General features: G+C 45.0%; 1 protein-coding gene across 3 annotated transcripts in view; it reads left to right on the top strand.

Moving 5' to 3' along the window:
* Positions 1-27488, top strand: part of CD247 (CD247 molecule) — a 59087-nt gene extending 31599 nt beyond the window's left edge. Inside the window, exons 1-8 of one of the 3 annotated variants that reach the window (XM_037378059.1) lie at positions 13964-14094; positions 16846-16952; positions 19636-19689; positions 21104-21187; positions 21906-21941; positions 22955-23011; positions 24887-24928; positions 26391-27488. In XM_037378059.1, coding sequence (XP_037233956.1) covers positions 16926-16952; positions 19636-19689; positions 21104-21187; positions 21906-21941; positions 22955-23011; positions 24887-24928; positions 26391-26456 — 366 coding nt within the window. In that variant the 5' untranslated portion in view covers positions 13964-14094; positions 16846-16925 and the 3' untranslated portion in view covers positions 26457-27488. Of the gene's footprint in view, positions 1-13963; positions 14095-16845; positions 16953-19635; positions 19690-21103; positions 21188-21905; positions 21942-22954; positions 23012-24886; positions 24929-26390 lie in introns of those variants that run through there. The other 2 variants (XM_037378057.1, XM_037378058.1) reach the window with 2 other exon arrangements.
* Positions 27489-27849: the final 361 nt, after the last annotated feature.

Raw genomic sequence — 27849 nt, 5'->3', positions numbered from 1 at the left:
GGAGCGCAGTGCAGCAGGTTGTGCAGTGCTGGAGGTGAGCAAGGCAGGGAGCAGGCTCCCACCCTCACTGACCCCATGTCCTGCCTGTTGGCAGGTGAAAGTAAACCAGAGAAATCACAGGTGGTCTGCTGGGAAAACGGTTCCTGAGGGGTTCCCAAAATGGCCTGGCTGGCCCGACACCAGTGTCAGGCGGTGTGCTAGGGAGAGCTGCTCTCTGTGGTTAAATGATGGGGGACTTACCGAGGCTGCACCGGGGGGCAGCAGCAAGGTGTTGGAGCAAGAAAATGCATTTGGTTTTCTGAAAGTATGGCATCAAGCTCTGATTTGTATGGTCCATGCTGAAACACAGAACTGACCCTTTCTGGTCAAAGTACAGCGTATCTAGAATATAAAAGAAGGACCAAGAGAAATCATATAGTATCTATGGAAAGAAGCGTTATCATTTTTAACAAATTCCGATAAAAGGACAATTAGTGGTCAGGATGGAAAGCTGTAACAGGTGAGCAAGTTGGATAGGTGTAAGAAATGTGATTTATCTGTCTGCAAAGGATAATAAATTAATAATCCTCTACTTAATTATGGCTACAAAGCTATTATTAAAACTAGTCTGGAGAGCATCTAGTGCACAATGCCCAGGGGTGCAGCGAGCATAAAAGGGTGCTCTTGGTTGATGCCGTGGCTCTGCATTTTCTGTTCCTCTCTGAACTATCCCAATCAGCACTGAGAATTTCATTAAACTGCAAGTACTTTTTTATGATTGGAAGTCCTATTTTGTCTAACTTTTTATAGTGCAGAGTAATTTTAAAGGAGAAACACTGAACAGTCTGTAGGTAAGTATAGAAAATAATTTAATGGAGTCACTTTAAAGGCTTTCTGTCCTTTTGCGCTGCTAAGATTGCATAAAATGCACTTTCTCAGCCTTTTGACAAGTACTCAGGAAGTTTGTGCATCCGTTGGTTGGGGAGGCTCATTCTGATTTCAACACATTATAATCACCTCAATGCTTGTTCTATAGATTTCCATTCCTATGTAACCTAATAAGGTTACAAAGTGTATCTTTAAATGAAATCACATATGATTTTTCTGAAACTGCTAGGGTTCTTCTCTTGACTTTGAGTGGTGCGTTTGCAGTCTGAGGAGCTGGGATAAAAATAACTGGGAGAGTAATGCCAAATTTTCCATAATATTGCAGGCAGCATGCAGAACTGACTTCTTTCACTTTTACACTTCTGCTCAATAACAAAAATAAAATTCCTGACTGAAAAATAAGTATATTAATTTTGCTTCGTCAGTTGCAAAGGGAATAATTATTGAACAAAATGGCTATACATTTTTTCCACAAAAATGCTGCTATCATCAGCTACACTAAAATAAGCACAAAACATTTCTGCGTTAATTAGTAGAGTTGGTCAGGGTTTCTGGAAGTCAAAAGAGTTCACAAGTTGACCCAACTTTGATTAGAGCTTTTATGATCAATTTCAGCACTGATAAGTAACTGATGGTAAAATTTAAGCTCCTCATATGCTAGTAGAACTTGATTGTTCGTCTACCCTGAGTTTGCAGAAGAGGAACATGATCCTGATTAGAAGCAAGTCTGTAGGCAAACAGACAAATGTAATAATCCCTTCACTAGAATTGCACTAATCTGCTAGGACAAATTCAAACAGCAGTGTTTATTTTTTTAAAATGTAATTTACTGACACTTCATAAAAACCTGAAAGTACAACTACGTGAAATATTACTTTTTTAATCTTAATTTTTCAGTTATGCTTTGAATTAGAAATTGATTGTGCATGAATTCTAATTGTGCCTGCTATCTGGTATCAGGTTAATCTGTAGATAGCATAACCAGCTGCCAAATTTAACGTAATCTCTTAAAACCTGCAGAAAGACTAATCTCTGAATAACCTGTCCAGAGGGTATTTCTATGCCGTAGTCAGCTGAGAATTTTAAGTGAAGCAGGATATTCACTGTGATACTTTATTTGGCTTTATCTAGGTTATAAATATCACCATTAAACTGTCATTAACTTACTTAATCCCAAAGAGTATGTAGGGATTTTGCCTAGGATTTGCCAGGTATTTTTTGCCTTATATGCTAACAATATTATAATAGTTAGTGCTAGAAACGTGATAGGGAAAAAAAGAAAAAATATTGCTTCCAAGGTAGTAGATTATGTCTTAAAACATAATCCAAAACAGGGTTTGGATCACTGATTGTCAACAAGGTAATAAAATACCTGAAGAGATACTTTCTGTGTCCCATGTGGTCAGACTTTTTCTTTTTTAGGGACTTCAGCTATTCCAATCATAAATTCATGAGACTGAGGTACCTAAAGGTGGGGCACTGGAGGAGAACAAGGCTGGTAGCAAGGAAATTTGGCTTTAGGGGGCTTTGGAAAAATAGAAATACCTTAGGTCTATGCAGTTTTGCTTATTATTTCTCACTTGCCATTTTCTTCAGTGTTTTCTGCAGCATATGTATTTGATTTAAAATAATGTTTATAGCTATACTGTATCTAGATCCATATGTATGTATTGAATTTAGATAAAATAACACTATGTGACAGTGGATGCCATCAAATTCTAGAAATTTCAGGTGACGGCATGGAATCTGTTAGGTAATGACTTTTGCTTGTCGTGTCCAAGCTGAAAATTGACTGACAAGAAAAATAAATAGTGAATTTTTCCCCATCATTTTTTGTGAATCAGTTTTATATTCTAAACAATATCAGGTAGAGCCAGTTACAAAGCCAGACTTCTTTTGTTTCGTGCACATGGACTTTTCTCCTAGACCTTTGTATCTTGTACATGTGCTGTGCTCTTCTTCAATAAATTTGTTTGGAGAGTTAGGTGTGTATATTTAGTCCTGTGCAATGAGCTGAACCATTTGGTCCTCCCTGCTTTTTTTTGCCTGTAGCAAATCATTCCAACATAGCTCTTGTAATGGACTAAATAGATAAAAAAAAGAGTAAACCATAGCTAATTTTTGTTGATAAAATAGAAATGCAACTTTGGGGTGTATTTCTATAAAAATAATGCTGTTTAAAGTGAAGGGTTCCGAGGCAACTATTTTTTGCTGACTTCTGATGTGTAGGCACATGAAAATGCGTAGCAGAAGAACAAACTGTAAAGTTTCTTTGAAAGTGGGCTAGAATACAACAAATCTAAAGATGACAGTAATGAAAAGTTTTATTTTCCAGAAAAAATACCATCGTAGCTCCCCAAACTTAAATTTGTTACAATAAGTAAAGATTTCTTGAATATTGTGTTACAAAAAACGTTTGCATCTATCTTTTAATTATTGCTTAGCACTAGAGGTTTCTTGTGTGCCCTTGAAGGTACGTGTGTGACTGCTTTGGGTCTAAACTTGTTACTCATTGAATTAAATGGCCTGTGTTAACTTCTGTTGAAATCAACGGCGTGGAGAATAAATTCACCCCATTACAAATCTGGTCTTTAGTGGGAAGAGAGCTGGGCCATTTAGTTACATTCACTTGTGTTTCTTCCTCCATTTGGATGTGATAAACCTGAATATAATCCTCTTGAGTGCTATCAATTTGAATAGCTTTACTTGTTTTGTCTGTAAAAACAGGGTGACTTCTCCAAACAGTTTCAAAGGATAGATTGAAACAATTAATACACATCTAATGGCTAATTTGGTGGGATAACATTTAGTTTAATGGGATTAATTCCATGCTTGCATATACAAGAAACTCCCTGAGGCAAAAATGAGGCTACTGCAAAGCACCTCAAAGCAGTATTTGTTCCCAATACCTTCCCTCTTCCCCTCTATCATATAAGGAATAGACACTAAATCCAGACATGAATGAATTATAGATTAATCAATGTTAATCTCAAAAAAGCCTTTGTATTAAGGGAGAACAGTGTTTTGTTTTATTCAAGCCCATGCATTATCTGGGCAGCCCAGCTTTGTGTTACGTATTTTAAGGATTTTCATAGAGAGTACACAGCAAAAGTAAATGTAATTCTAAGGATCTGTTTCACATTTAGGAGAAAATTTATTTCCTGCAGGCATTTGATCATTTGGCAATCTTTCACCCTATCCAACAGTTCTGTAACTGCACTTTCCAACACTGTGCTTCAAATACCTAAGCTCCCAGTGCTATGAGAAATGGAGCTTGTATAAATTTCCTTTGCATTCTAAGTCCATCTCAGCTGCACACAGAAAGTAAACAAATACAGTTTCCAGGCAGTCTTTTTATCTGTTTGCACATCTCAGAGGCTTCCCAATAAGGCTTTTTGTGGGGAAAGAGGAGGCGTTTAAATTAAATGTAATTTGAAAATACTCATCCATTTTAGAAGGAGCATTAAAGACCTTGAAAGAAACATGTTTTATGAGATTGACAAGCAATTAGATCAGTGCAGTGATAGCACAATGCATAATTCTATACTTACAAAATTAGTCTGAGTGAGAAAAAAATCAGAGAGATCACAATATCGCATCTTAAGTGGCTGTTTCAGATATGTGCTCTAAAACTTGAAGCTAAAAACAGAATTGTTCTGCAAACTATATCCAGTAAGTGGCTGAGAGCTACTTGACTACATTAAGATGTAAGGAATGAATACAAGGATCTAAATGATCTAGAAATAGCTATGATATTCCTCCAGGAAAACAAAACAAAACAAAAATCCAGTCATAAACAACAAGGTGAGATTTCTGCGTGCAGTGTTTCTAGAAAACCTTTTCATGAAGAACCCCGAAAAAAAATCAACCGAGTCATTTCAGTGCTGTAGATGTAATTAGTTTAAATCGCTGATGATTGGTGACCTTTTCAGGTTCCTTATACTGCTTTACATGACCTAGACAGAGCTTTTCAGAAAAGGGCCCCTCTGTTTCCACTTGCTTTACAAAGTGCAATGTACACATGATAAAATTCACAAACAAGATCAGCGTTGTAGCTTAAATCTATATGCGCATTATCAGCTGTGTTTCCTAACAAGATTAACCTTATGCAGTCACTGTCTTTACCAGTTGGCCCATTTCCACCAAATTTAACAGAGAGGTTAAGGTTTCAGTGGGCAATTCAGTTCCTCCGGGTTTCATGAAAATTGGCAGCTGGATGGAGGGAGAAACTCAAGCACAAGCTCAACAGGGACCTGTTTGGTTTAGGCTGCCACTGGCTGCCTGATGGACATCCACAGCAAATACCATCGCTGGGCAAGGCTGGCATCCTGCGACCTGCAGGGATGTGAGGCTGGGAGCAGGTTAAAGGCATGTTCGGAGGCACTGGAGGGGTTTTTTTATAGTTTAGGAATGAAAACAGAGGCAGGAGAGGAAGAAAAGATTTGCATCTGGGGATATAAAACAGAATACAAATTAGTGTGATCAGTGATTTCTATAGCCTTTTCCCCCCCTGTTTTGTGCTAACTTTATGTGTCTATAATTCAACTTGTTCTTGGTTTAACGCAAGTACAGATCAACCTCTGAAATCCCATCTCTATCATCATACCTGCTTGATGGTATAAAAACAATAGATCCTGCAGTGTTCATTTTGGTGGACTGATGTCAAATTCTACTCCGGTGGATTGAGTGTTACTGTAGCATATTGCCATTTTTTTCCTTTACTTTTAAAAAAGACCTGCAAAAATCCCAATATGTCAATGTTCAAATACTTTCTTCTTCTGCCCCTCTGTAACCAGCACGTTCAAGAGCTATATGAAATGTCAGGGTCTTTAGTGCATTCCTGTTGTCATCCCATCCTTTTTTCAGCATGCAGAACATGAGCTGGTGACTTCATCATTGAATGTTTGCAGGGATCGATGGAGATTTCCTGGATAGAGGGAGTGCGGAATTTGGCCCGTGATTTTCAGTCAAGCTGACCCAGAGCATTGCTATTGCACTCAAGCTTTGTGCAACATTGTCTGTAATTATCGCTAGCAAATGAACTCTGAAGTTAAGCCTCTTCTGGAAAATTATTTTATGTTATTAATAGGTCTGCAAATGTAATTTAAATACAGAGTGGTTAAGTGGACTGTAAACAACATAGAACACTGAAAAATTTAAAACTGAAAAAAAAAAAGTGCTTTTCCAGAAAGCCTAAAATGCTGAGGTTTTGCTGCTTTACAAAAAATGCAATTTTAATACTCACGTTATACATCAGCAACATAAATTGTAATTTATTTATTTCCTAATGCTGCACCATTATACTCTTAAATTTGAGGTTCTTACTGATTTTAGATAGCTTTGCTTGGAAGCTTTCATACTCCCTTTCAGCATAGTAGTTATTACAGCCAATGAATAATTGGAAAAAATATTGTTAATACAGTAGAAATTAACTACCAGGATAGATATCAGGCATGATTGGAGACTTTGCTTAATATTTGCAAAAGTAGTCTGATGGGTAACAGATACCTCTGTTAACACTTCTCATTTATTAGTAGTGATGTAGAGATGTATTTTAATTTATATATTGAATACTGGAATTTACTTGATAAATTTTAATATTAGTTGCATGCATTGTAGATATGGGAAAGCATAATTGTTGACTTTCGCCTCAGTCACAAACACTGACATAGGAAGGTTTGAATTCTTACTGTAAATATACAGGAAATTTTCTTTGTGATGAGAGCTTTGGGTCCTTTTTCTTTCCTTGTTTTACTTTTTCTACAAGTCTGTCTCTCCATAGAGAAGCAATTAAGAAGGTACTAACTCCTAGTGTCTGAGATTTGGAAAGCACTTCAATATTTTTGACAGTTAAAATATTACTTGTGTTACTCTTATGGGCAGCAAAATAATGACTTTACGCAATAGCTTTAATGGCAAGGAATTTTTGTCCTCCTATGCCCCCCCCACTCCTGAATGCACTTCTTTTTGCAGGCCTTAATTCAGTCAAAATCTATATATAGACTCTTCGTATTTGCCATTTCCTACCAATGCGTGAGAAACTATGTCTCAAAATAGAGCCATGTTTTTTCTTATCCTGTAATACAATCTGAGATATGGTTTTCTAAAATTAAGTATAATCCCTCAGGTGGCTTGTAATAAAATGTAGTGATGGAGGTGTACCAACCGCAGTTAGATCACTTGAGAGAAGAGCACAGGACTCAGCAGCGAGGTGTTAATGGGGACATAAAGCCATGCCCCTGCGCCCCACTTGCAGACCATGACTAATGCCTGTTCCCATTAGCACTGTTGTATTTGCCATAAAATTCTAGATGTATGGTTGCTACATGCTATGAAAATGTGAAATCTCCCAAATTAGAGGAAGAACATTTTGGAGATGGAAGAAGTGATTCCTTCTTTTCTCAAGGGGGATTTATGAGTGTCAGCAGAGTTAGGGTTTGTTCCGAGACCCTTTGCTGAAGGGCTCCGGCGAGGACCCAGACAAGGTTTGTTGCGATATTTCCATTTTGTGATAGCTTGTCTGTTGGCTTTTTTTATGAGGCCTGTGAAACGCTTCATGTTCAGAGTGTTGTTTTCAGAGTGGAATATTCCCCAGTGGTGGTTTTATTATTATTGCAAAGCTTTGGTGAGCAATGCTGCAAAAAGAATATGCAGGGAACTAATATTACACAAATCCTTAATCAACCTTCTTTTTTATTCGGTACGGAACTGCTGCATGGGGGTATTTTTGTCTATGCATCTTCTAGCAGAGGCAGGACATGACATGTATGGCTCTCCATTAAGTGGGTCAGTAGCAGGGGACTAAAGGCCTGCTCTGAAACCTCTCCCTCCGCAATGTGTGTAGCTACTACAGCCTAAGGAGCCTCAGATGCTGGGGCCGGTATAACCTTCTTCCTGCCTGATAACCTGAGGCCGCCACTGCCTCTGTAAGAGGATTTAACTGTTTCTCTGCTTGACACCAAGCTTCACTAGTAATTTCTTCGCTCTCAGCAGCCTTCTTGCAAGTGGATGTCTATGCAGGGACTGCAATGAAACATCTTGAGATTTCACAAGTCTTAAAACAGTCTGCTCCCAGTTGTCCTGCTGGATGAGCAGAAGTAAATCTTGCAGCCTTTCCATAGCTGTGCATATGTCTGCCTTCCTTATGATTCAGTCACGATATTTATCTGCCGAAATCCATTATATGAGGAATGTGTTGAAAGCCTTGGATGACAGCTACCTGGGTTTTGCAAAATATTGCTACAGGTTTAACCTAAAAAAGTGGATGGTTTGCATTACTGGGGGTTTGGTGCCCTTCCTGACCCTGGCTCTTTTGCCATGGGTTAGATCTGGTGCTGTCAGTGAGCTTAAGTGGAAACTGATCCTGGAGAAAGGAAAGAAAAACTGCTTTCATCCCAGTAGGATTAGCTGTGATGGCTGTACAGTCATGGCTTTGACCATCCATCAGGGACAGCTCCTGTCATTGTTATGGCTTCGGTCCACGTTGGCTGCAACGCAAGGACTTGCCTATGGACTGACTTATTTAAATAGCCTTGTAGCTGCAATTCTCCCTCTGGCACCTCCACCCATAGCTTGCATCGCTGTGATGGAAAAGTTCCCCACTTCTCTGCTTGTAGGTGATCAAGAGGGTTGCAACTGAGCTCAGTCTGAGACGAAACAGCCTTGTGGAGTCTCTTTTTGGGCTTGTGCATCTCGCCACTTAGACACGAGCTGAGCCTTGTGGAGTCTCTTGCTGGGCTTCTGCATGTCTCCACTTAGTTTGGCATGAGCTGTGGAATCAGAGTAGTCCCTTCCTGCACTAAGACAAGAAAATGCACTGATAAGTGTGCTTGCTGACTGATTCTGAATATTTTGTTCTCAGGTATTCCTATTACTTTATTACTCAGCTAGCAGAAAGCCATTTCCCGCCAATAGTGATAGCCAACATCAGCTTAATGACTTTCAAAAGCCTGAAACTAAGATAAAAGGGAGTGGGGGGTGCCTTATAAATCTCCCAGTTGGAAACCATTCTTCATGTTATCAGTATATTTGATTACTGGAGCCACAGCAGTGAGCTAGCTGCAAGCTGTTTAGCATAACCACTGCTTTTTGTAAAGTCTAACTTAAAAGTGCAAATTTGAAGTGCTAGGGAAAAGTCTGCCACGTCTGTGAGGTGCTCTCTGAACGGAGAAACACATTTGATTGCAATCAACAGCATCTTGTGTCTGACTTAGTGTCTCTTTCTTCAGCCTTGCAGCATGTACTCTCTTCGGGATTCCCGGTGAGCTGTGTAGACTGAATTCTTTTAAGTAGTCCTCCATCGTTGCATTGGGTTGTAAAAGGTAAACGTGAAAAGGCCACCTAATAGTAAATCAGTCTGGGGTGAGTTACTGTTGTTGGATGCACAGACGGAATTGGTAGGGGAAGGGGTAAGTAACCTAGAAACAACCATTTGAATAATAAGTTTTGCCTCTTGGGACACTTAACATCAGACTGGATTAGACAATAGAAAATTTACAGCGGGGAACACCTTTTGCATTAACTAGGCTAAACTTCCGCTACCCCCGGTTGAAGACAGGGCTAGTAAAAGCAAGTGTCTAACCTGAAACCCCTACAAAAGCTGAAAGAGCTGCATGGCTTGCATCTGTCACCTCAGCTTGTTGGATATCCAGGTTCTGCAGTTGCCCTGTGCATGATTTACTGCCGCTAGAAGACAACATCAGGTTTGCTTCAGGAAAGCCCTTTGTACCAAGTTCTTGCAAAACTGAGAAGTGAAAGCAGTTGCTTTTTCTGAGAATGACTGGCTGTTTTGATGAAGCAAGGAGTCCCCTTCCAGAGATGAGCAAGACACTCCCCTCCTTTTTGTTTCTGACGAGGCATGGAAGGATTTGGAGGGCAAAAGATCACCTTATTTAATGATATGTTCAAAGTTAGTCTTCTTTGCCTTCAGACTGGAAAGGTAGACCATTTATTGCTTTGTGCACACCTGGTCCTCTTCCCACAAATCAGACAGCTGTTGGAGATCTTCCTGTCCTGCTCCTGTTACAGTACCCTGGACTTTTTATTAGAGTCTTAATTCCATGATATGCTAGAAAATGTTTGGCTCTTTGTGGCACTATAATATTTACCTTCTTTTGAATCACTTTCCTCCCAAATAAATCCGAAGAAAACTTGTACTATTTCAGCTTTGTGAAAGTGCCTTCCTGAAAGGGCTCCTAGAAGGACAATGAAGGGCTCACGAGGACCTTAAAGCACCTTAACTTGACCTCATGTTTCCATAGCACTAACAATCTTTGGCATAAAAAAGGGGGAAGTTAATGACCTAAAATGCTTTCCTTTTTTAAATGTAATTGTGGCTGTCTGATGTCTGGCATTGTAACCTGAATCCTGATCATATCAGCAGTTTGCTCCTTGGCTTTAAGGCTGAGGACAACAGCAAACGATAATGTTGAACTTCATGGGCATGAGCTGTACTTTCAGCTGTGTTGTGTTTCATAAATACATGAATGGTGTATTGATGACAAATACTGAAATCTTCCTCAGTGCTCCAACTGGTGGTAAGGAGAAAAAAACCCAACCAGTAGTGTAAAAAGTTTGTAACTTTTTTTGCCAAGGCAGGTGGCTGGTATGAAAAGACAAACCTGGACATTTTTTCAGGCAGTAAGCTCAACGGCATTTTCTGCGGTGGGGTTATTGTTTCTTCCTGTGTTAAGAGCCTGCTGGCTCTCCTTGGCTGCAAACCCAAGGTTTGCAAGTATGGTAGTGGGGAAGTTTTATGTTGAAAGTGTTACTTGGCTCTGTAATCTTAATACAATTTAATGATCAACAGGACTATTTTTAGGCTCTGCATAAATGGAGAAGTCTCCTGACTTCACACACTTGGTTCGATGCAAGGGATGCCTTTCACTTCACTCATTTCTATTAAGTGGCTGCCAAGCACATCAAACCTGTCAATACACCATGCTGGTATAATCCAAGCCTTTTCTTCCCTCAGTTGTTTTTGCTCAGATTTTTCCATCGATATGCCCAAACAATGGCATTGAGGAGCCTCTTCCTTCTGCGAGGGAAGGAGGATTTGTCCTCTACTTCTTCAGTCTGGGGTGTCCCAGGTTTGTTTCTTTATTTTTATCTATGATTAAAAACCATAGAAACAGGTAATTATCAATAAATAAACCCCAGGATAGATACATTCTTTATGAACAGGATTGTCTTTCAAAATTTTAGGTAGCTAATTTTTAGGCATTTAGTCTGGACTGTCTCTTCAGATGCCAGCCTTTATGCACTGGAAGTGAAGCACCATGCTGGGTGCTCACATCTCTTCCCTTTCTGCCCCAAGTCCAGGCAGCTGTGCTGGGTTCAGCATCTCTCTTTCAGACAGTGGCAGGAGGCAAGATCCATCACACCTGGCATCTCCTTCACATTTGACCTCCGTAAAGAAAGTGGGTGCCTGATGTGCGGTATGGTGACAGTGGCACCCCGGCTGTGAAAGTCTGTCCCCGGGGTGGGTGTCTGGAAACACAAACCTGCAGCAAGAGGTTTTTGGAAGGTAAGGGGTAGAAGAGACAGGAATTGCATGCAACAACTGTCAGTCCTTCGCATCACTGCTCGGTAGAGGACAGTGGCATCTCAGAAATGCTGCCTGCTTCGCGCCGGCATGTAGCTGTGGCAGTTTCTGCCTTTAAACACCTTTGTATGTAACTGCAGTTGCATCAATAAATCTGTCGTGCTGGGTTTGGTTTTCATGGGCTTCACTGAGAAATTCAGTTTTAGGGAAGATAAAACTCTTCATTTATAACTGTGTTAGTGAATTTCGGTAACCCCTAAAAATAAAACTCTTAAATGAATCACTTGATGAGGGCCATGAGAGAGAGAAAATTTTATAGGGGACAGATTTGATCTGAATTTACAAGTAGTTCAGCTTTTATGGTCTTGTATTTCCTAAACTATTACCAAGAACCATGGCCTAACTCAATCCAGATGCACACTAAAAATGCTGGAAGGGAAAAATCCTATTTAAAAAATATGCACTGGTGTGTTTTAAGAGTCCAGGCTGTGTTTCAGTGATTCGCTTCAGCAGATCCCAGTTGGGACCGGTGGTGTTGGGCCACCGGGTCCCGGGCAGCCTCGAGGTGCAACATCTGCAGATCGTGCCATGTTTTGGAGCGGGGCGAATGTGTCTGGACATGGGTTTTGGGGCTCCCCGGCTGCCTCCGAGCCTGAAGCAGACAGTGCATGCAGGCAGCAGGTGGGCAGGTGGCTGGAGATACACCCGCAGCCACATACAGGAAAGCTGGTGCTGGGCCTGAGCCGAGGTGTGGAAACTGTTCTCCGAAACCACAGTGCACAGGGGGGGCTGCCACGCAGTGCTCGCAAGGGGGGTGCCCGCAGCACGGCCTTCCTCGCTGACCCCTGGGCTTCCTCTCCTTCGGCTACCGGGGTTGCTGTCAGTCTCTTGCTAGAGGGTTTGCTCTCACTCGCCTGTCAGTAGCAGCTGGTGTGAATGGCTTTATTATCCCACCACCACCATATTTTAAAACGTAAAAGGTGGCAGGAGGTTGTTGCAGGGATGTGAACGGGGGGCAGGGTGAGGGAGGTGTGCCAGCCCGGGGTCGGGGCGCGTGCGTGCACAGACCTGCAGCAGCAGGAGAGTGCCCGGGCGTAGGGCAGGGCTGCAGAGCTGCGTGGGAGGAGAGGGGAAGAGGGGAACAGAAGCCCAGGCTTTGGAAAGAGGAGGTGTTGGGAAGAAACTTCTCAGCTGCAGAAGCGTAGTTGGGAAAGAGTCCCAAATGTGGTGGCAGGCACCTAGGGTGTAACACTGAGAAGGGCTGGCAACCTCGTCATGAAACGCAGCAGTACTCCCCTTACTGACTGTCTTCTTTCCTGCTGCTTCATCTGCTTCTATGGCTCTGCCAGCCCTTACACAGCCCATATCATCCCCTTGTACAAAGTTTTCCAAAGCTTCTCCTGTAAAAACTCCTTAAAAAAAAAGAGTAATTACCTCATACTGTAAGTTGCATAGTTTTTTTCTGGTTTTCCTTAACGTCCTGGCGGTCTATGAGTAAATTTCATCCCCCCTGTGCAACGGGAGAACTAACCTGTGCAGCTACTTGCATAGGAGCACACGGTGAACAAGAGTAAGTGCAAACTTTCTAATTGTCATTCCTTCAGAGCTTGCTTTCCCCTGGGCAAGAGCACCACTTTGACCTCATCCTTAAGCCCTTGTGTATTTGTGTACCTATATGTCGTCTTGTGATTCAACTCCTTTTTGATGCCTGGAGAGAAAGATGCTGTTTGCCTGAGCCGCATTTAAGCAGTAAACTTGCTATCATTTACAATGCAACGTAACTGTATTCCCCACCCGCCCGTGACACGACATGAGCTGTGCGACATCTCGCTTTACAACCCTGCTGTATATTACTGGACTGCTGAAATTTGGAGGGGTAAAACACCGGTATATGAATATTGAAAAGATGCTGTGCAACTCGCAGTAGCTACTGGGTAAACTGTAAGGTTAACGGAGTGGGGATTATCAGTGAAATGTTTATTGTTTGTGCTTTGCTGAGTGTGACGGCTCCCTCAAGCCTGGCAGGCTTGGCTCTGCCCAGCTCCCATCATCAGCCCATCCACTGCAGCAGCGTGACCTTGACCTCAGCCCCCCAAACCGCAGCTCGAGGTTCATGAAGGGCAGAGAGTACGTTTTGGTGGTGCCTAAGGGACTGGTCTTCTGTTTGTGCGTGTTGTGCAAATATTGAGGAGGCAGAAACCCCTCCTGTGGTGATTTAAAAGCCAAAGCTGATCCTGTTCACATGGACGGAGGCTGTTTTAGCAGCTACTCGTTCGTTACACTTCGTGTCTCTTTGACCTTTGTTTCAATAGGCTTTGTACTTTTGTCTTTTTCTCTCTCTCGCTTTCTGATCTGGGAAGCTACTGTAAAGGCCATTATTTAGAAGGTGATTTGTACCTTTTTCTTTTTTTTTAAAGAATACAGAAATCGAGCATATTAAGGAAGGAAAAGACATGAACTAATTATTTTTCTTGGGTTTTTTCTAAACGTTGGACTTTACCTCTGTCTCAACACATATTTTTCCAGGAACCATCACAGCCAGACTATGTTTTACAGGATTTACCTCGTCAAACAGCTTTAATCCATCACCTGGGGTGCCAGAGGCCAGGCTGCCCCAGATCAGCACTGCGTAGGCACTTGGGCGGCTCCACAGTCAGCGAAGGTTGACCACAGCTGATATGGAGGTACAACTAAGTCCCCTACACTCTTGATGTCTCCATAGTCCTCTGCATCTCCTGCTTGAGCTCCTCCTGGTCTGGGGAGTTTATTAGTGCTGGAGAAATACTGGACTTGAGATGATGGTGTGAGCACGCCCTGCCTTGGGATGGGAAGAGGGGAGTCAGGGCCAGGATCCCCAAAGCCACCTTCAGCAGTATCTCATATAGCCCCTGGCTTCCTGGCTCTGTGCTTGGCTGCTCAACTTTCTCACACGGTATTTCTGATCTGGGCACAGGGCTGGAAAACCCTGAGCTGCCACTGGACACATCCCGCTTGAGGTTGGGGTACGCTGGGGCAGACTGCTGCGCTGGGCTAAGGCACCTGAATTACTGCTATAAACAAATCACCTCCGGATGCTGTACAGCTGGATTCCCCCATGCTGCGTTTTAGCTACCAGTCCAATCAGAGTCAAACTGGTTTTGTGTTGATCCAACTCTGGCATGAAATGTTGTCCTGTGACTAACTGGAAGCAAACCTCTAGGAAACTAATCTTGGTTTGTTTGTTGGTTTAATATACAACGGTGGGCAAATAACTTAATCTCCCTCTGTGCATTTACCCCATGTACATTAAGTTTTATAATCCTGGAAAAAATGTGGTGAAGGTTATTGTTTATAAAATGCCTTGAACCTTCTTTTTAAAATAATAGAAAGAGGAGGGGAAGAAGGAAAACCATCTAGAAACTTAATCTTAATTTATTTCTATGGATTTGTTTCTAAATGCATGATTTTTAAACAAAAGAATGTGACCTCCTAGTTCTAGCTAGCAAACAAATGTGCTGTTTGGAAATGGTTGGGTTTTTTTCTGGTTGTGTTAGGCTCTCAGAGAATTTACAATTACATTACCATGTATCCAGGCACGGCTTTTCAGTCACACTTTATACAAATTGCACACTTGAGCAGTGCGACGGGCCATCATCATTAACTTTATTTCTGCAAAGGAGACTTCCTTACAGCAGTGAGTGTGTACTCGTTGAATGTTATCTGCAAGTTTCTTGTAATGAAATCAGAAATTCCTCCTGATGGGCCAGGGAGAAACCCTAGCATGCAGAAGCGTCTCACACTCAGTGCTGGAGTAACTGCACCTTGAAGCGCTGCGCTGAGTGGTTCAACTACCCTCCATCACATGTAGTTAATAAGAATTGCCGTACTTTGCCTTAGGAAAGAGATTAATCGTACCAATTCTTCTCAATTTATCTTCATTGAAGGGCTTCACAGGCTCTTGGTTATTCTTGTCTTTCTCTTTTGAACTCTAATTCTTTGTACAACACACATCTCAGATTAATTTTGAAGTGATTTTTTTTTTAAGTAAATGTGCAATAGTTTTTCCCTTAGGGATGGACCTGGAGCTGTATATTGGATCTGTAGTGACTTAGACTTCTTGACCTGAATTGCTTTCACTGGTTGATGCTTGGTTTGTCGTTGGTTTGTTTGGTTTTTTTTTTAAATGGGGTTTTTTGTTTTTTTTAGTTACATTTGTGAACTTACAAAGTGTTTATGAACTGATACAGGGGCAGTTTCATCAGTTTTAGCTGCTGAAGACCAATAATATTCTGTGCCTTGCTTGATGCGGTCAGAGTATAAACATACGAAATGTTGATTAGGAAATTAACATCAACATCTTCTGAGTAACAATTTTATTGAGCTCTCAATTAGGGTAGTAGTAGATTTTTCTCCCTCAGAAAAATTTTAACACTTCTTTTAAAAACAAATACAAAATAAAACTCTTTCGGGTGTGATCCATCCAACAAGAGGCAGCCAGTTGAGGTTCCCGTGCAGGGAATTCAGGTTTAAAATCCTCCTCTCAAACTGAAAGCATATCAGGGTGTCTCAGGGGTATCTTACGGATGTGTCCTGATCTCTGGGGTTGAAAGTCTGTCTCTCCTGCCCATAGCTCTCTTCTCACGATTAATGGTCTCCAACATCCCCAAACTGGAAGCCCAAGAGAACTCTCACACAGAAGACACTGCAGCTTTATGGCTACAATATATAAGCTGGGATACAGGAGATACACCTTCAGATTCCTCTTCTGAATAAAATAGAATAGCAATTTCAGCCTGGATCTCTGGATGACTATGGCGGTGTCAATCTTTCTTTACATTTAACACAAAATTTCGTCCTGAGAAGCCCTTCTCTAAAATTTTGTCCAAATGGACATATTTTGTTATACATACACAAGTTTCAGTAGATGAAGGAACCCCTAACCAGGCCCAGTAATGAATCCCTACAGGAGATGCTGCTGGGTTTTCCCAGAAGATAAATCTGTGTGAGGCTTTCTTGGAGTAACTGTGGTGTTAGCAATCCTTGACTAACTCCATGCAGATCCTGCGCTTGCTCCCTGACCCATCCCTGCGAGCCGCAGGGAGCAGAGCCCAGACTCTGAGGGTTGGGATACTCTGGGAAAAATGTCCTGTATTGGTTGAGGGAGGTTACAAATGATTCCATCCTTGGAGATGCCCTAACCCAGCTGGCTGAGGTCCTGGACAGGCTGCTCTAACTGACCCTGTTTAGAGAGAGGGTTGGACCTGCAGTGATGCCTTCTGACCTAATTAATCCTATGATGCTTATTCAGATTTACATCTCCATTGCAAATGGACAGGCTTGCCCTCATACTGGCTGTTTTTTCATGAAGCACTATGCAGCACTGCCACATTTATGTCGTCAAGCACCCAGTGATACAAATGCCCTTGTTCGTTGATGTGTCTGATGTTTCTGTACAGATGCTGTACCAGTTCTTGGACTGACAGACCCAAGACTCTGCTACTTACTGGACGGATTCCTCTTCATTTACGCAGTCATCATGACAGCCCTTTTTGTGAAAACAAAGGTCAGTCTATCCAAACACTGATGCATTTGGCTTTGGTGGTGTAAACAAGTTGGTCTGAGCTGGAAAGTGGGGGTGGAGGGGAAGCATGTTTCTTAGAAGAAGACCTTTTATTTTTTTGTTTGCTCTTTTTTGGTATTTTACTTCCCTCCTTTTCTGGTGCTAACCTGAGCAATCTGGGGGAGTTCTTTCTGAGGCTCATGAAAGTTGAGGAAGAGAGTATTACGAGGGTGTTTTGATGCTGCAGTTATGGATGAAGAGATTCTGGATATTGCACCTGGGAAATGCCTGATCAATAGTGATGTGGTTTATTCTGCTGCTTTGTCATTGGAAAGAGAGGAGGGGATATACAGAAAATTCAGGATAAATGCTAAGCTTGTAAAAGATGTATTAAAATACCTCAATAAATCAAACTTCTTCGATAGTATGAGTGTGGTGATGCAAACGATACAACCCCAACAGCCACAGGAGAGGAGTCAGGGAGACAGGACGGACACAGCTTGATGGGCTGTTGTTACCATCCAGCAGCTGTTCAGCATCTAGGGAGACACTTAGTGGCTTTAGTGCACTTCTGTGGAAGAAGACAACGTAACGCAACGGAGGTATGTCCCTTTCCAGACACATACGTGCTCTGCGAGCTCTGCTAATTGTAGGAGAGGAGTTACCTGCCTCTCTCCAGCACAGGGCACTCCAGTGCAATGGTGCTTTCCACCAAGCCTTAGGAGGTGAAAAGGTGTCTTGACCGCTCCCTGTACATGTGGCTCAGCTTCCTCCAGAAGCAAAGGCTTGCTGCACTTGGGATCTCACCTTGCTTCTTGCCGGGTCACAGCTGAGATCACCGGCAGGAGCCCTGATGGGGTGATGTAGCACTGCTACTGGTGCCCCACTGGCTCAGCAGTGGGATCTTCTCTCAGGACTGCAAAGCCAGTGCTGAACCCAGAGGGAGGGAGGGATGTTTGGAGGAAAGGAGCAGAATTTGGTAACAGTAAGGGAGAAGCCTTTTTTCTTGCCAGTGTAAATTCTGACTTGCAGATGAAAGTGCTGCTCTGGGACTTGAAGTGTTCTGGAGGCTGCTGGGGCGTGCAGAGCTTGCGTTGTCCCTGCAGGCAGGAGCTCTGTGCCCTGCCTGCTGCTGCTGTGGCCAGGAGCGCGGTGGGTAAGGGGGGCTCAGCAAAGCATCCAAGGAGGAGCGTGAAGCCGGCACAGGGAGCTGCCGTGCGCTTGCCAGCCACTCTTCCTCCCCCAGCCAGAGCGTGTCTGGAGTTTGCTGCCATGGGGGCAGCAGCTAGTGGGGTCTCTCCGCTGGTGCTCCCTGTGGGGGCAGAGCTGGAGCTGGAAATGGCTCCTGGTCAGAGGCAGCATCCCTCCCCTCTAGGTCTGGGAGGGCTCGCTGTCCTCCTGGTGTGCCTAGCTGTTTGCTGGTAACGTGCATCGTGTTCAGCTGCAGCGAGTAAGCTGCTGCACGAGGAAAGGCAGTAGAAGGAAGGGGAAAGCCGTGCCTGTGGTTACACTGGAGCCTCGCAGCTGAAAGCAGCAGAGGCGTTGCAGCTGAAATGCCACCGTAAAGCACCAAGAAGCTAGCGGAGCATCTTCCAAGGGGGTCTTGGTCTTGTCCCAGACCTAGGACTTTTCAACAAATCTTCAGAGCTGTGGTATCTCTCACCTCATCTCCTGGCCGAAGGAATTGTTTGTGGAGACTTTTGCCAAGAGCATAGCCTCGTCTCTGGGGCTCTGTTGGGAGTTTTTTGTTGATGGAGCACATGGCCAATGCACATGAACATTTAGGCTCCGTTGCAAGAAACATGGATTAGATGCTTGGTAAATTACTGGTCCCACCAAAGGTTCAGGGAGGTAACTTAAATATGATTTTAAAAAAGAAAGGCAAGTTTATCCTATGCCTAAATAGAAACCTAGCTAGAAAGTAACTTTTAATAAAGAATTTAACATATGATAATAACTCAAGAAGGCTAAAGCAATGCAGACTGTAGTTTGATGCCTTTGTTTTTTAAAGACTGGAACACAAAGCATTTGTTCTCACTGACCTAAAACTGCCCTTTTTTACCTGAAAGTTTGGCTTAGCAGTTGACCGCTCATAAATATTGTGAGCAGCTGTGCCAAAGAGTAGCTACAGAAGGGAAATCCTTTACCTCCTTCTTAGTTGCCACTTACACCAATTTACCATGGTGGCACCGCAGCCTCGCAAGCCAGGTGCTGCTCCCAAGGGGCACGGGGATCCCCTGTGCCCTCTGAAGCCGAGGACACCCAGGAACTTTGCAGGCAGCACTCTTGCTGGAGGACTGGGATCTTGGGGGGTGCTTTTGGTTGTTAGCAGCCCCAGATACCCAGGGTTTTTTAACACAGGCTGCAGGTATGATTTTAGAGCCTGCTGGAGCTCCTTTCGATAGCACAGGATTATGATATGCACCCAACAGGAATGCAAAATCAGTGTATGGGGGTGGCGCCAGATACTTTGTGTAGCTGAGACCTGGTGTTACATGCAAGTAAAATGCCCTGGCTGATAAAGTGCCAGCGCAGCAGTGGCTTGAATTGCCTGTAGCCCCACTGGTGCCACAGGGGGCTGCTTTATGGGCTACCCTGTTTCTGATGACTAACTTGTAGGGGAGGGGGAATGAACGTACTGAACGGAGCCACTGTCTCTCTGCTCACGGTATGCTCTCTCTTCCAGCTTAGCCAGGCCTCTCAACCACAGCTGCGACCAGGTCAGGATGATCTGTACAATGTAAGTAACTACTGGGTTTTGTTCGTTTTCAAATCTGCTACCCAGACAGACCTTTTCGGGCACTTACAGGTAGTGAATTGCCTGTGGATCTGAAAATCTTTGGATGACCCAGCTAATGAAAGCACTGTACCCAAGTGTGCAGCACGGCAGTTGTAAGGAGAAAAGATCAACACCTGACAAGGGCAGCTTCTGTTGTCACTTATCTGGCTGGATGCTAGATGGAGAGATAGGCTGTAGGCTCCTGATTTGATCCAATGAGCTGAAGGTATATCAGGAACCCTGACTGTTTCAGAGGCAGTGCTCGGTGTGCTGCACCATGTAAACCACCTGCCAGAGCTGTGTGTGTGCAGACACCGGACTGTTATACATGGTGTGCACGCCCCAGTTGCTCACCCGGCCCTCTGCAGTCAGCTTGCAGCGCCTGCTGGGGCCACTCTGCACCCCTCCGGTGACTCACAGGCATGCCACAAGCCATGCTGCTGATTGTTATTTAATGCGGTCTGGAGAAAGGACAGATGCCCAGGAACGCTGCATTGCTGGCTTTGGGTGGCTGTAGCTCCTTGTGTCATCAAACTTGTGGAGCCTGAGTCATCCCAGCTTGGCTGTCTCTGGCCCTGGACTTTCCTGTTGCTCTGCAGCCAGACCTGTTGTACTAGATCATACCAGAGGTGTACCCCATCTGCTGTGCCCTGGTCACTGCAAGCAGCGGATGGCTCTTCAGGCACTGAAAGGACAGATGGAAGATCCTGTCTGTCCTTCCAAGCTAAATTGCTCACTCATGGCACCATTAAACTCTAGCTATTTTTGCTATGTCTAGTTGTATTTTAGGGTTTTTTTCTCTCATGCTTTTGACCATAGCCACATCCTGTGATGAGTTTAACTGTGTAATAGATGAACGCTAATGCATTTTTTTCAAAGTGTTGCCTGTCACCTTTTCAGTAGCACTCTGTCAGCTGTTATTCTGACCTGAAATCTTTCCTTTGCCTTCTTCCAAGGTAACCTTTCCCACCTAAGAAATGTGTTGGGCATAAAATTTCTGTAGCTTCTCAACGCAAATTTAGATGAGTTGTTCTGCATGAAAAAATCAAGCTTATGGATCTTCACCCACCAGTATGACAGAAAGCATGAAAGTCAGAGACCTTCCCCCTCGCACTCTCATTTTCAACTTATTCCTACTTAAGAAAGGTTCTGGATGCAATGCCTTGTGGTTCTGTGCTGCGCAGCCCACCGTTTGTCATTTCCATGGCTTAGTCGGAGACATTTTTGTTGACAGTTGCATTAAGGGTAGAAATAATTTCTAGCTCGGTTACAGTACTCATGGACACCAAGGTGGGTTCCCTTTCTTTTCCTGCGTTAAGTCAAGACACGTTTTCTCATGATCATAATGTCCATCATTGCTTCTTACTTGTTTCAGAAACTGTCTCGTGGACAGAGAGATGAATACGATGTTCTGGGGGCAAAGCGAGGTGCAGACCCTGAGCTGGGCGGGAGACACCAGGTAACTACCTCCCACATACGCACCTTTTTACTTCTGATCTGGTTCCTTCCTTCTCATGTGTAACCGCTGTTTAAACGTGCAGGCAGTCGTCACGTGTTTGCTAAGCACCAGTGCCTTCCTGGAGAGGGAACGGCAAAATCTGTGTAGTAACTCAGGCGTCTGGCAGCGTGGCAGGGACAAGAGGAAACCTTCCCCCCTCTCCTTTGATCTTCGCCCCCTGCACCCCCACCCCGCAGCCACTGTGCTGAGAACTTGCAGCCACCCAGAATAGGAAGTGACACCCAGCCTTGGGGCGGATGCGGAGCAGGCAAGGCAGGAGTGGGTGTTTCACAAGAGCTCGCTGCACGTGATGCTGCCAAACAAGCACCGACAAAGTAAAGCAGCAGCCAAAACAACTGTTTCTGCTGCAGAGACCAACAGTTTCAAAGGAAAAGGGAGGGGAAACCTGCATCAGTGTGTAGGGCTTGCCTGCAGGCAACAGCTGTAGGGACTGAGCAGAGAAGAACTAAGTGTTATCAATTATTAAAATTAAATCAAACTTCCAGAGAACAGGTTGTCTTAACAAAGCCTTATGGGTGGAGGCAAGGTGGGCTGCAACGGGCACGGCCCGTCCCTCGAGCCGCAGCGGGGCCTTAAAGCAAATGCACAGGCACATACAAGGTGGGGGGGGGATGCTGGTAGTGCAACACGTGGGCAACTTACTTCTTTTGTTTTACAGCAGAGAAGAAAGAACCCTCAGGACACCGTCTACACCGTGAGTAGTGAGAGGTGGAGAGAGAGGAGAGGGAGGGATGGCTGGAAATAGCAGCTTCTATTTCATTAGGGATGTTTTTTCCCCCCTGCCCAATTTCAGCCTTGGTTCAACCTTAACAGCTGCTTTCAAAGACTTCTCTTCCCTTCTACCCCTCCTTTTTTGCTAGAAAATTTCTACTCATTTCTCTGTGATAGGAGAAAAACATTGAATGCCTGGGCAGATGGGGAAAAGGATTTGGATCAAGACACCTGCTGATCCCTTTTATATTAGCCATTAGTGACTAACCAGCCTTCGTCCCATGTGACTGGTGCTGCAGTATTTTATGTGCTTGTTCTCAAGCCTGTCTGACAAAGGCCAAATGCCACTGCATCTAAGCGCGGCTGCTTGGGAACATCTTGATGTAATTGATTGAACTCTGGCCGAATGTGGTGGTCCGTGCTCCAAAGGATAGATATATGAATGCTGATGCTCGTGTCTTAACTCAGGTCTTTCTGGGTGTTCAGTGCTTGCTGAGAAATGAGCTGGTTTCCAAGGCTGGTCTTCATCGTTATTGAAGCAGACGCTCTGATCACAGCTGGTGATAAGCATTTGGGAACCGCTTCCCTGGATGGAGGAAGGAAGAGCTCCTCTTTCTTAACCTTCACCCTGCAGTGTTAGACTTCCCTTTTCTCTGGGCCTGAGCTTCTTGTTTGGGTTTGTCTCCTGAACAAATGCTGCTTAAAGCTTTTCTTCGGAGAGCTTTGACTGTAGTATCTGGCGCCAGTCTAGATAAGTGACTTGGCTGAGGGTAGAGTTACAATCATTTAAGTGTTTGGGGTTGAGGTGGTATTGATATGCTAAGCAGGTTTGATCATGTATAGCATCTACTTAAATGCACATCAGTCAAGTCCCACCACTGTGCCGCCTTCTCTGGAATATATCGGAGTTTTGAAGGCAAGGCAATCCCAGAAGCACAGGCTTGGAGTGTAGTCATTCTTCTAACATGCTGACTCTTACCCCTTCTCTGCTTGCAGTCACTCCAGAAGGACAAGATGGGCGAGGCATACAGTGAAATCGGAATGAAGGGAGAGGTGAGTCCTACTTTCCTTCCTGGTGAAAGCCCGGGATGAAAAAACCTTCATTGCCGCTCCCTTACAGAGCGGTAGCCCCAGCTGCCTTGCACAAGGGAGTCCCCGTGTTGCACAGCACCTGCAAGCACAGCTGACAGCAGGTACCCATTTCCTGCAGTACGCGGTGTGTTTGGTGCAGCAGTAAGTCAGACGTGTAGCTGTAGCGTTGCAGTGGCTGTACAAGGTGGAGATCGGACAGTCCGCCTTGTCCCATCGCTATGAGAAAGCGCCTGTACAGCAGCAGCGTCCCTGGGCAGGCTGACAATGTCAAGGGAAAACATTTCAGCTTTGGGACAGCAAAATTCTGACGGCTGCCCCAGCGGAGGGGACAGAGGGTATGAGGTGGGTGAGGAACAGATGAAGGAAACATCTGGTTTCAAGCACTGCAGTGCCTGTGGCCCGGCAACTGGCACTAGCTGAGCATGTTCCTGCAGAGTAGTTCAGAGCGGGAGGTTCCCGGTTCCCCTCCACGGGCTGTCCAGGCTGCCCTGCTCTATAGGCACGGGGAGCGTCTGTGCCCGTTTTGAGGGAAGTGATGGGGGAAACATTCTCCTTCCTCCACCGCCGCTCTCAAATGCTCGGGAAGGAGCGCAGCAGTTACGTCGCAGGCTGGCAGCAAAGGGACGGGTTTAGCTCTGTGCACAAACTGCGGGGGGAGGGAAGCTGGTGGGAAAAAAAACCCTCTGGGTACGCTGCTTATGGCAAAAGGAAAAATTGCTGTGACCTACACAGGTTCTATTTTATGTCAGTGTCTTACACAAAACTTTTTATTTCCCTCCGCAACATGAAAATGGGGGCATTTCAAAACAAAGTTGAGTGTTGAGAAATGTTGAAGCAACACGGACATTTAATCCTCTCCCCTTTTTGATTCTAATGAGCCTCTGCCATAGCCAAGCCCAGGTTACGAGCTATGGGTTTATGAAGCTGCTCGGTGTTTTTGTGAATGTTTCTGTTACTGGGGGGATGGAACGCCAAAACCCTTGTGCCATTCTAGACGCGTGATCATTTAACCGGCTGCTGCAGTTGTAGTTGTGGCAGGCGCTGCTCCCTGACAGATGTTGGTGACGCAGGCAGTGCTCTGCTGCAGTGGGGCGCTTCTGACGTGCCAGCCTCCAGCCAGGGGGCTGCGAGCTCTGCTCTCCCTGCTTCTCACCTGGATGTCGGATGCTCGTGCACAGCTCAGCTGCTTTGCCTGGCAGCTCCTGCGAATGCAGCAGCGAGGGGGTTCAAGAACCTTTTTCTTTGTACGCGGCTGGTCTGAGTGACCTTGTTCGTGTGCTCTGCTTGTACCGTGACAGTCCCAGTACCTGTTTCACTGAATCCTGGGTGACTTTGTCCTCAGACAGCCTTATCTGCAGTTCCTTCAAACATCTAGAAAGCTTACAAAACGTGTGCTGGAGAATTTACTTGCTTACCCACGTTTGTCCAACAGAGCGCAGAGTCCCTCAGGCACCAGGTGACATGCAGCAACTCAAAAAAATGCAGCCCCATTTCTTCCAGGTGTGCCTTCAGCTCATAAAACAACCGGTGTCTATAGGAACACTGCCAAATCTCTAGACATACAGTAAATCAGAGAAATAGCAGGATTGTAACAGTATGACAGGAAAATATGTCGGCAAACCAAAGTAACTTCCTTTTGTTTCCAGTCCTTGCTGTTTTCTCTTTCACAGCCCTTGCAGCACGTCTGGGCTGGTCCAGATTTCACAGTGCAGAGGGTGCCCAGGCCAAGCACACCTGCTGACCCTCGCCACAGGATGGGGCAAATCAGGGGTTTCTTTTCTTCTTGCATAACTGGGAAAGCCCCCGTTAATCTATGGCTGTTTTTCTTTCCCAAAGCAGCAGAGGCGGCGAGGCAAAGGGAATGAAGGGGTCTACCAGGTAAGCAAATGCCCAGCAGCTGCTCCTCTCAGCTATCTTCACGGCTTAACTGGAGCCTGTAGTTACTTACATACCTGACCGCAGCGTTAGTGATGCAGGATGATGCTGAGCTGTAAAAGCACCTTTCCGAGGGCAGTTACTCAGATTCAGGGCAAAGACCACACTGCTGGTGCTTCGGTAAAGTGGCTGCATGTTCTAAATACAACCGGCAGGAACGCCTGTGGAGCTGCTCTGGTAGGAACCATCTCCACAGTCCTACATCTTGCAGCAGCACCTTTGGACTGCAGCAGATGTCGCATGCAGCTCTGTCTCCGAGCTGGTTAACAGAAACCTTCAGGCTGCCCGACGCTGTCGTAACTCCAGGCAGCGGTGGTTCAGCCCATCTCACTCCAGTGTACAAACTGGTCAGCACCTCTGGCCCCCTGGTGTGCGGGGCCAGCTTCAGTGCTGCACAGACCTAACGGAGGGCATGGGGTCCTCATTATTTGGGCCACCATGCACAGCTGTTCCAAGATACATTTTATTTTCTGTAGAAGCCTGTGCGTTGCCACTGACATCTCAAAATGACAAGAGTATGTATTAAAAAAGTCCTTCTGGTGCAGGACGTGCCAGGCAGTTTTCCTGTAATGTGGCATGTTTGTAGCTAACGGCACTTTTCCTCAAAAGCTGCTCTGCCGCGATATTCACAGGTAGCTGATAAGCAGCAGTATCTTATCAACACACTCGGCGTGCCACTACATTCATAGCAGAGTGAAGGCTAGCTACAAGTTTTACAAGCAGGTGCCACCTGTCTTACTAAATCCTCACTCACAGAAGCCCCCATTACCGTTACCTCTGCCCTGGTGGCCTCCTGGGCTGACCTGTGGCTCCGCCACGTCTTGCAGCGCCCTGCTCTTGGAGCAGTGGGTGCCACGGCGGCAGCAGGGGTCGGTGACTCGCCCCTTACAGCCGACTTCCCACCACCAGAGCAGGCTGGCGGGAGGAGGACTGCTGCGTCGCAGGAAGGGGTGTGAGGAGATGCTTCCCGGGGTTCTCAGCCATCTGAAGCCCTGCTGCCAACTCACCCAGAGCTGCACCTGACTTCCCTTCCAAATTAAAGAGGAGAAATCTAGAGAACGAAGCTCAGAATCTGACGTCTATTCGTTTAGTTACCGAAGCTGACTCCAGCACCAGTTAGCTCTTGGTAGTCAATAATACGCCAATAAAACGTACTCCGACTGGTTAGGATGAGTTGCTGTAGTCACGCTGGTAACAGTCACCTGAAGGCAAGATGCACCCTGAATAAGTGATAGCTATTGACACCATACAAAGACTAAGGAATCACAAGTAAAAACCTCTGTAGGAAAAAAAATAAAAAAAAAAATCTAGAATTTTGTTACCGAGCCCCTGCCACCCTGTTCCTGACAAGTCAGCTAGGGAAAACTAAAGCACTCACACGTGTACCTCTTTTTCTCTTTTTCAGGGACTCAGTGCGGCGACCAAGGACACTTATGACGCTCTCCAAATGCAGCCTTTGCCCCCCCGCTAAGTGGGAGTCACGGGGGGGATGGGCAAGAGGGAGATGCCCACCTGCTTTAGGGAGGAGGGAAAGCCTTTGTCATCCAAAACAATCACTGTGTATTTCCTCGGTGCAACAACCTGCTTTGGTTGGTGCATGGAGGGAGCATGTGTGGACTTGGGTCAGTCCCTTCTCCCTTCCCTCCTGAATCACGCAATTGCAAGCTTTGGCTATTAAAATGCACAGATCTGTAAAGTTCTTTCCAATAATAGTGGTTATTAGGCTGATTTTTGTAAGATTTCTGTTGTGGAAGCAGACCACACCTACCGACACAGCTGTTTCCGTAGCTCTTGCTACTTGCCTTCCAGGGGTATCAATCATGTAATTATGGTTTCATTCCATTTAAAAAACTTGTAAAGCTATACAGGGCTGCAGTTATTTCCTGTAGTATTTATCTTCAGAATGTTTGACACAGGCCAGCTAGACTTTTTGCTTTAAATTTACCTTCTAAAAACTGCTCCAGTGGAAGATGACTTTTTTTCTTTGATAGTAAGAAGTGTGATGTTCCTGTAGCGAAGGCCAGAGGCTGAATGCCAGCTTTGCAATGTGAAGAAAACGAGCACTAAGCTCCAAGAAAAGATCAAGCGATGGCATCGCCGCTGATCCAGCACCTGGAGCTAAACATGAGCCGGGCAACCTGCATAAGAGACCTCTCAGAAAGCAGATGATACCCCCGTTACAACGAAACCCAGGAGAATGGGCTTTCCTAAAGAGACCAATACTGGGAAAGCCCGGAAAACTCCCCCTGGAGAATCCCATTTGGCTGAAGCGTGAGGCTGAAAACATCTGCCCCCTCACATTAGCAACATCTGCAACTCTCACTGCAGAACTTCCCACTTCTGGGCAACAGACACTGTAGGAGAACCAATGTAAATGCAGTTTCCACACCAGTCTATCATCAGCTTACCTTTACAAGATGATGCAGGTATCGTTCAAAGAGATACTAGTGCAATAATGTAACGTGTTTCTGATGAATTAATAAAGCCAGTGTCAAAAGCCTGAGCGTGCGTGTGCGCAGTGAACAGCTGTGGGGACGGCCCGAGCGCATCGGCTGGTGCAGTCAGGCTGGCTGGGCCGACTCACGCCCAGCCAGCTCCTGGGCAGGCTGAGGAGCACAGCAGCCCGACAGGGGAGCTTCCAAACACATCCTGGGAGGTGGGATGGGATGTTGGAGAAATGCCGTACGCCTGAGTACTAAAGGGACACTCACTCCCTGCTGCATCCCCAGCTTTGCCCGGTGACTTGCAAGACTCTGCAGTGAAGCCTGTAAGCAACTCGGCAAGGACAAAACCAGCCCAGCAAAGCGAAGGGCATTTTCACTCGGGTCGGGAGCTGGCCAGTCTATCCCATCCCGCCAGTCCCG

This window comes from Falco rusticolus, chromosome 2, assembly GCF_015220075.1.
Source record: "Falco rusticolus isolate bFalRus1 chromosome 2, bFalRus1.pri, whole genome shotgun sequence".
NCBI classification, from domain to species: domain Eukaryota; kingdom Metazoa; phylum Chordata; class Aves; order Falconiformes; family Falconidae; genus Falco; species Falco rusticolus.
Note: the sequence above shows the minus strand (reverse complement) of the source record. Positions and strands in the feature narration are given on the sequence as shown.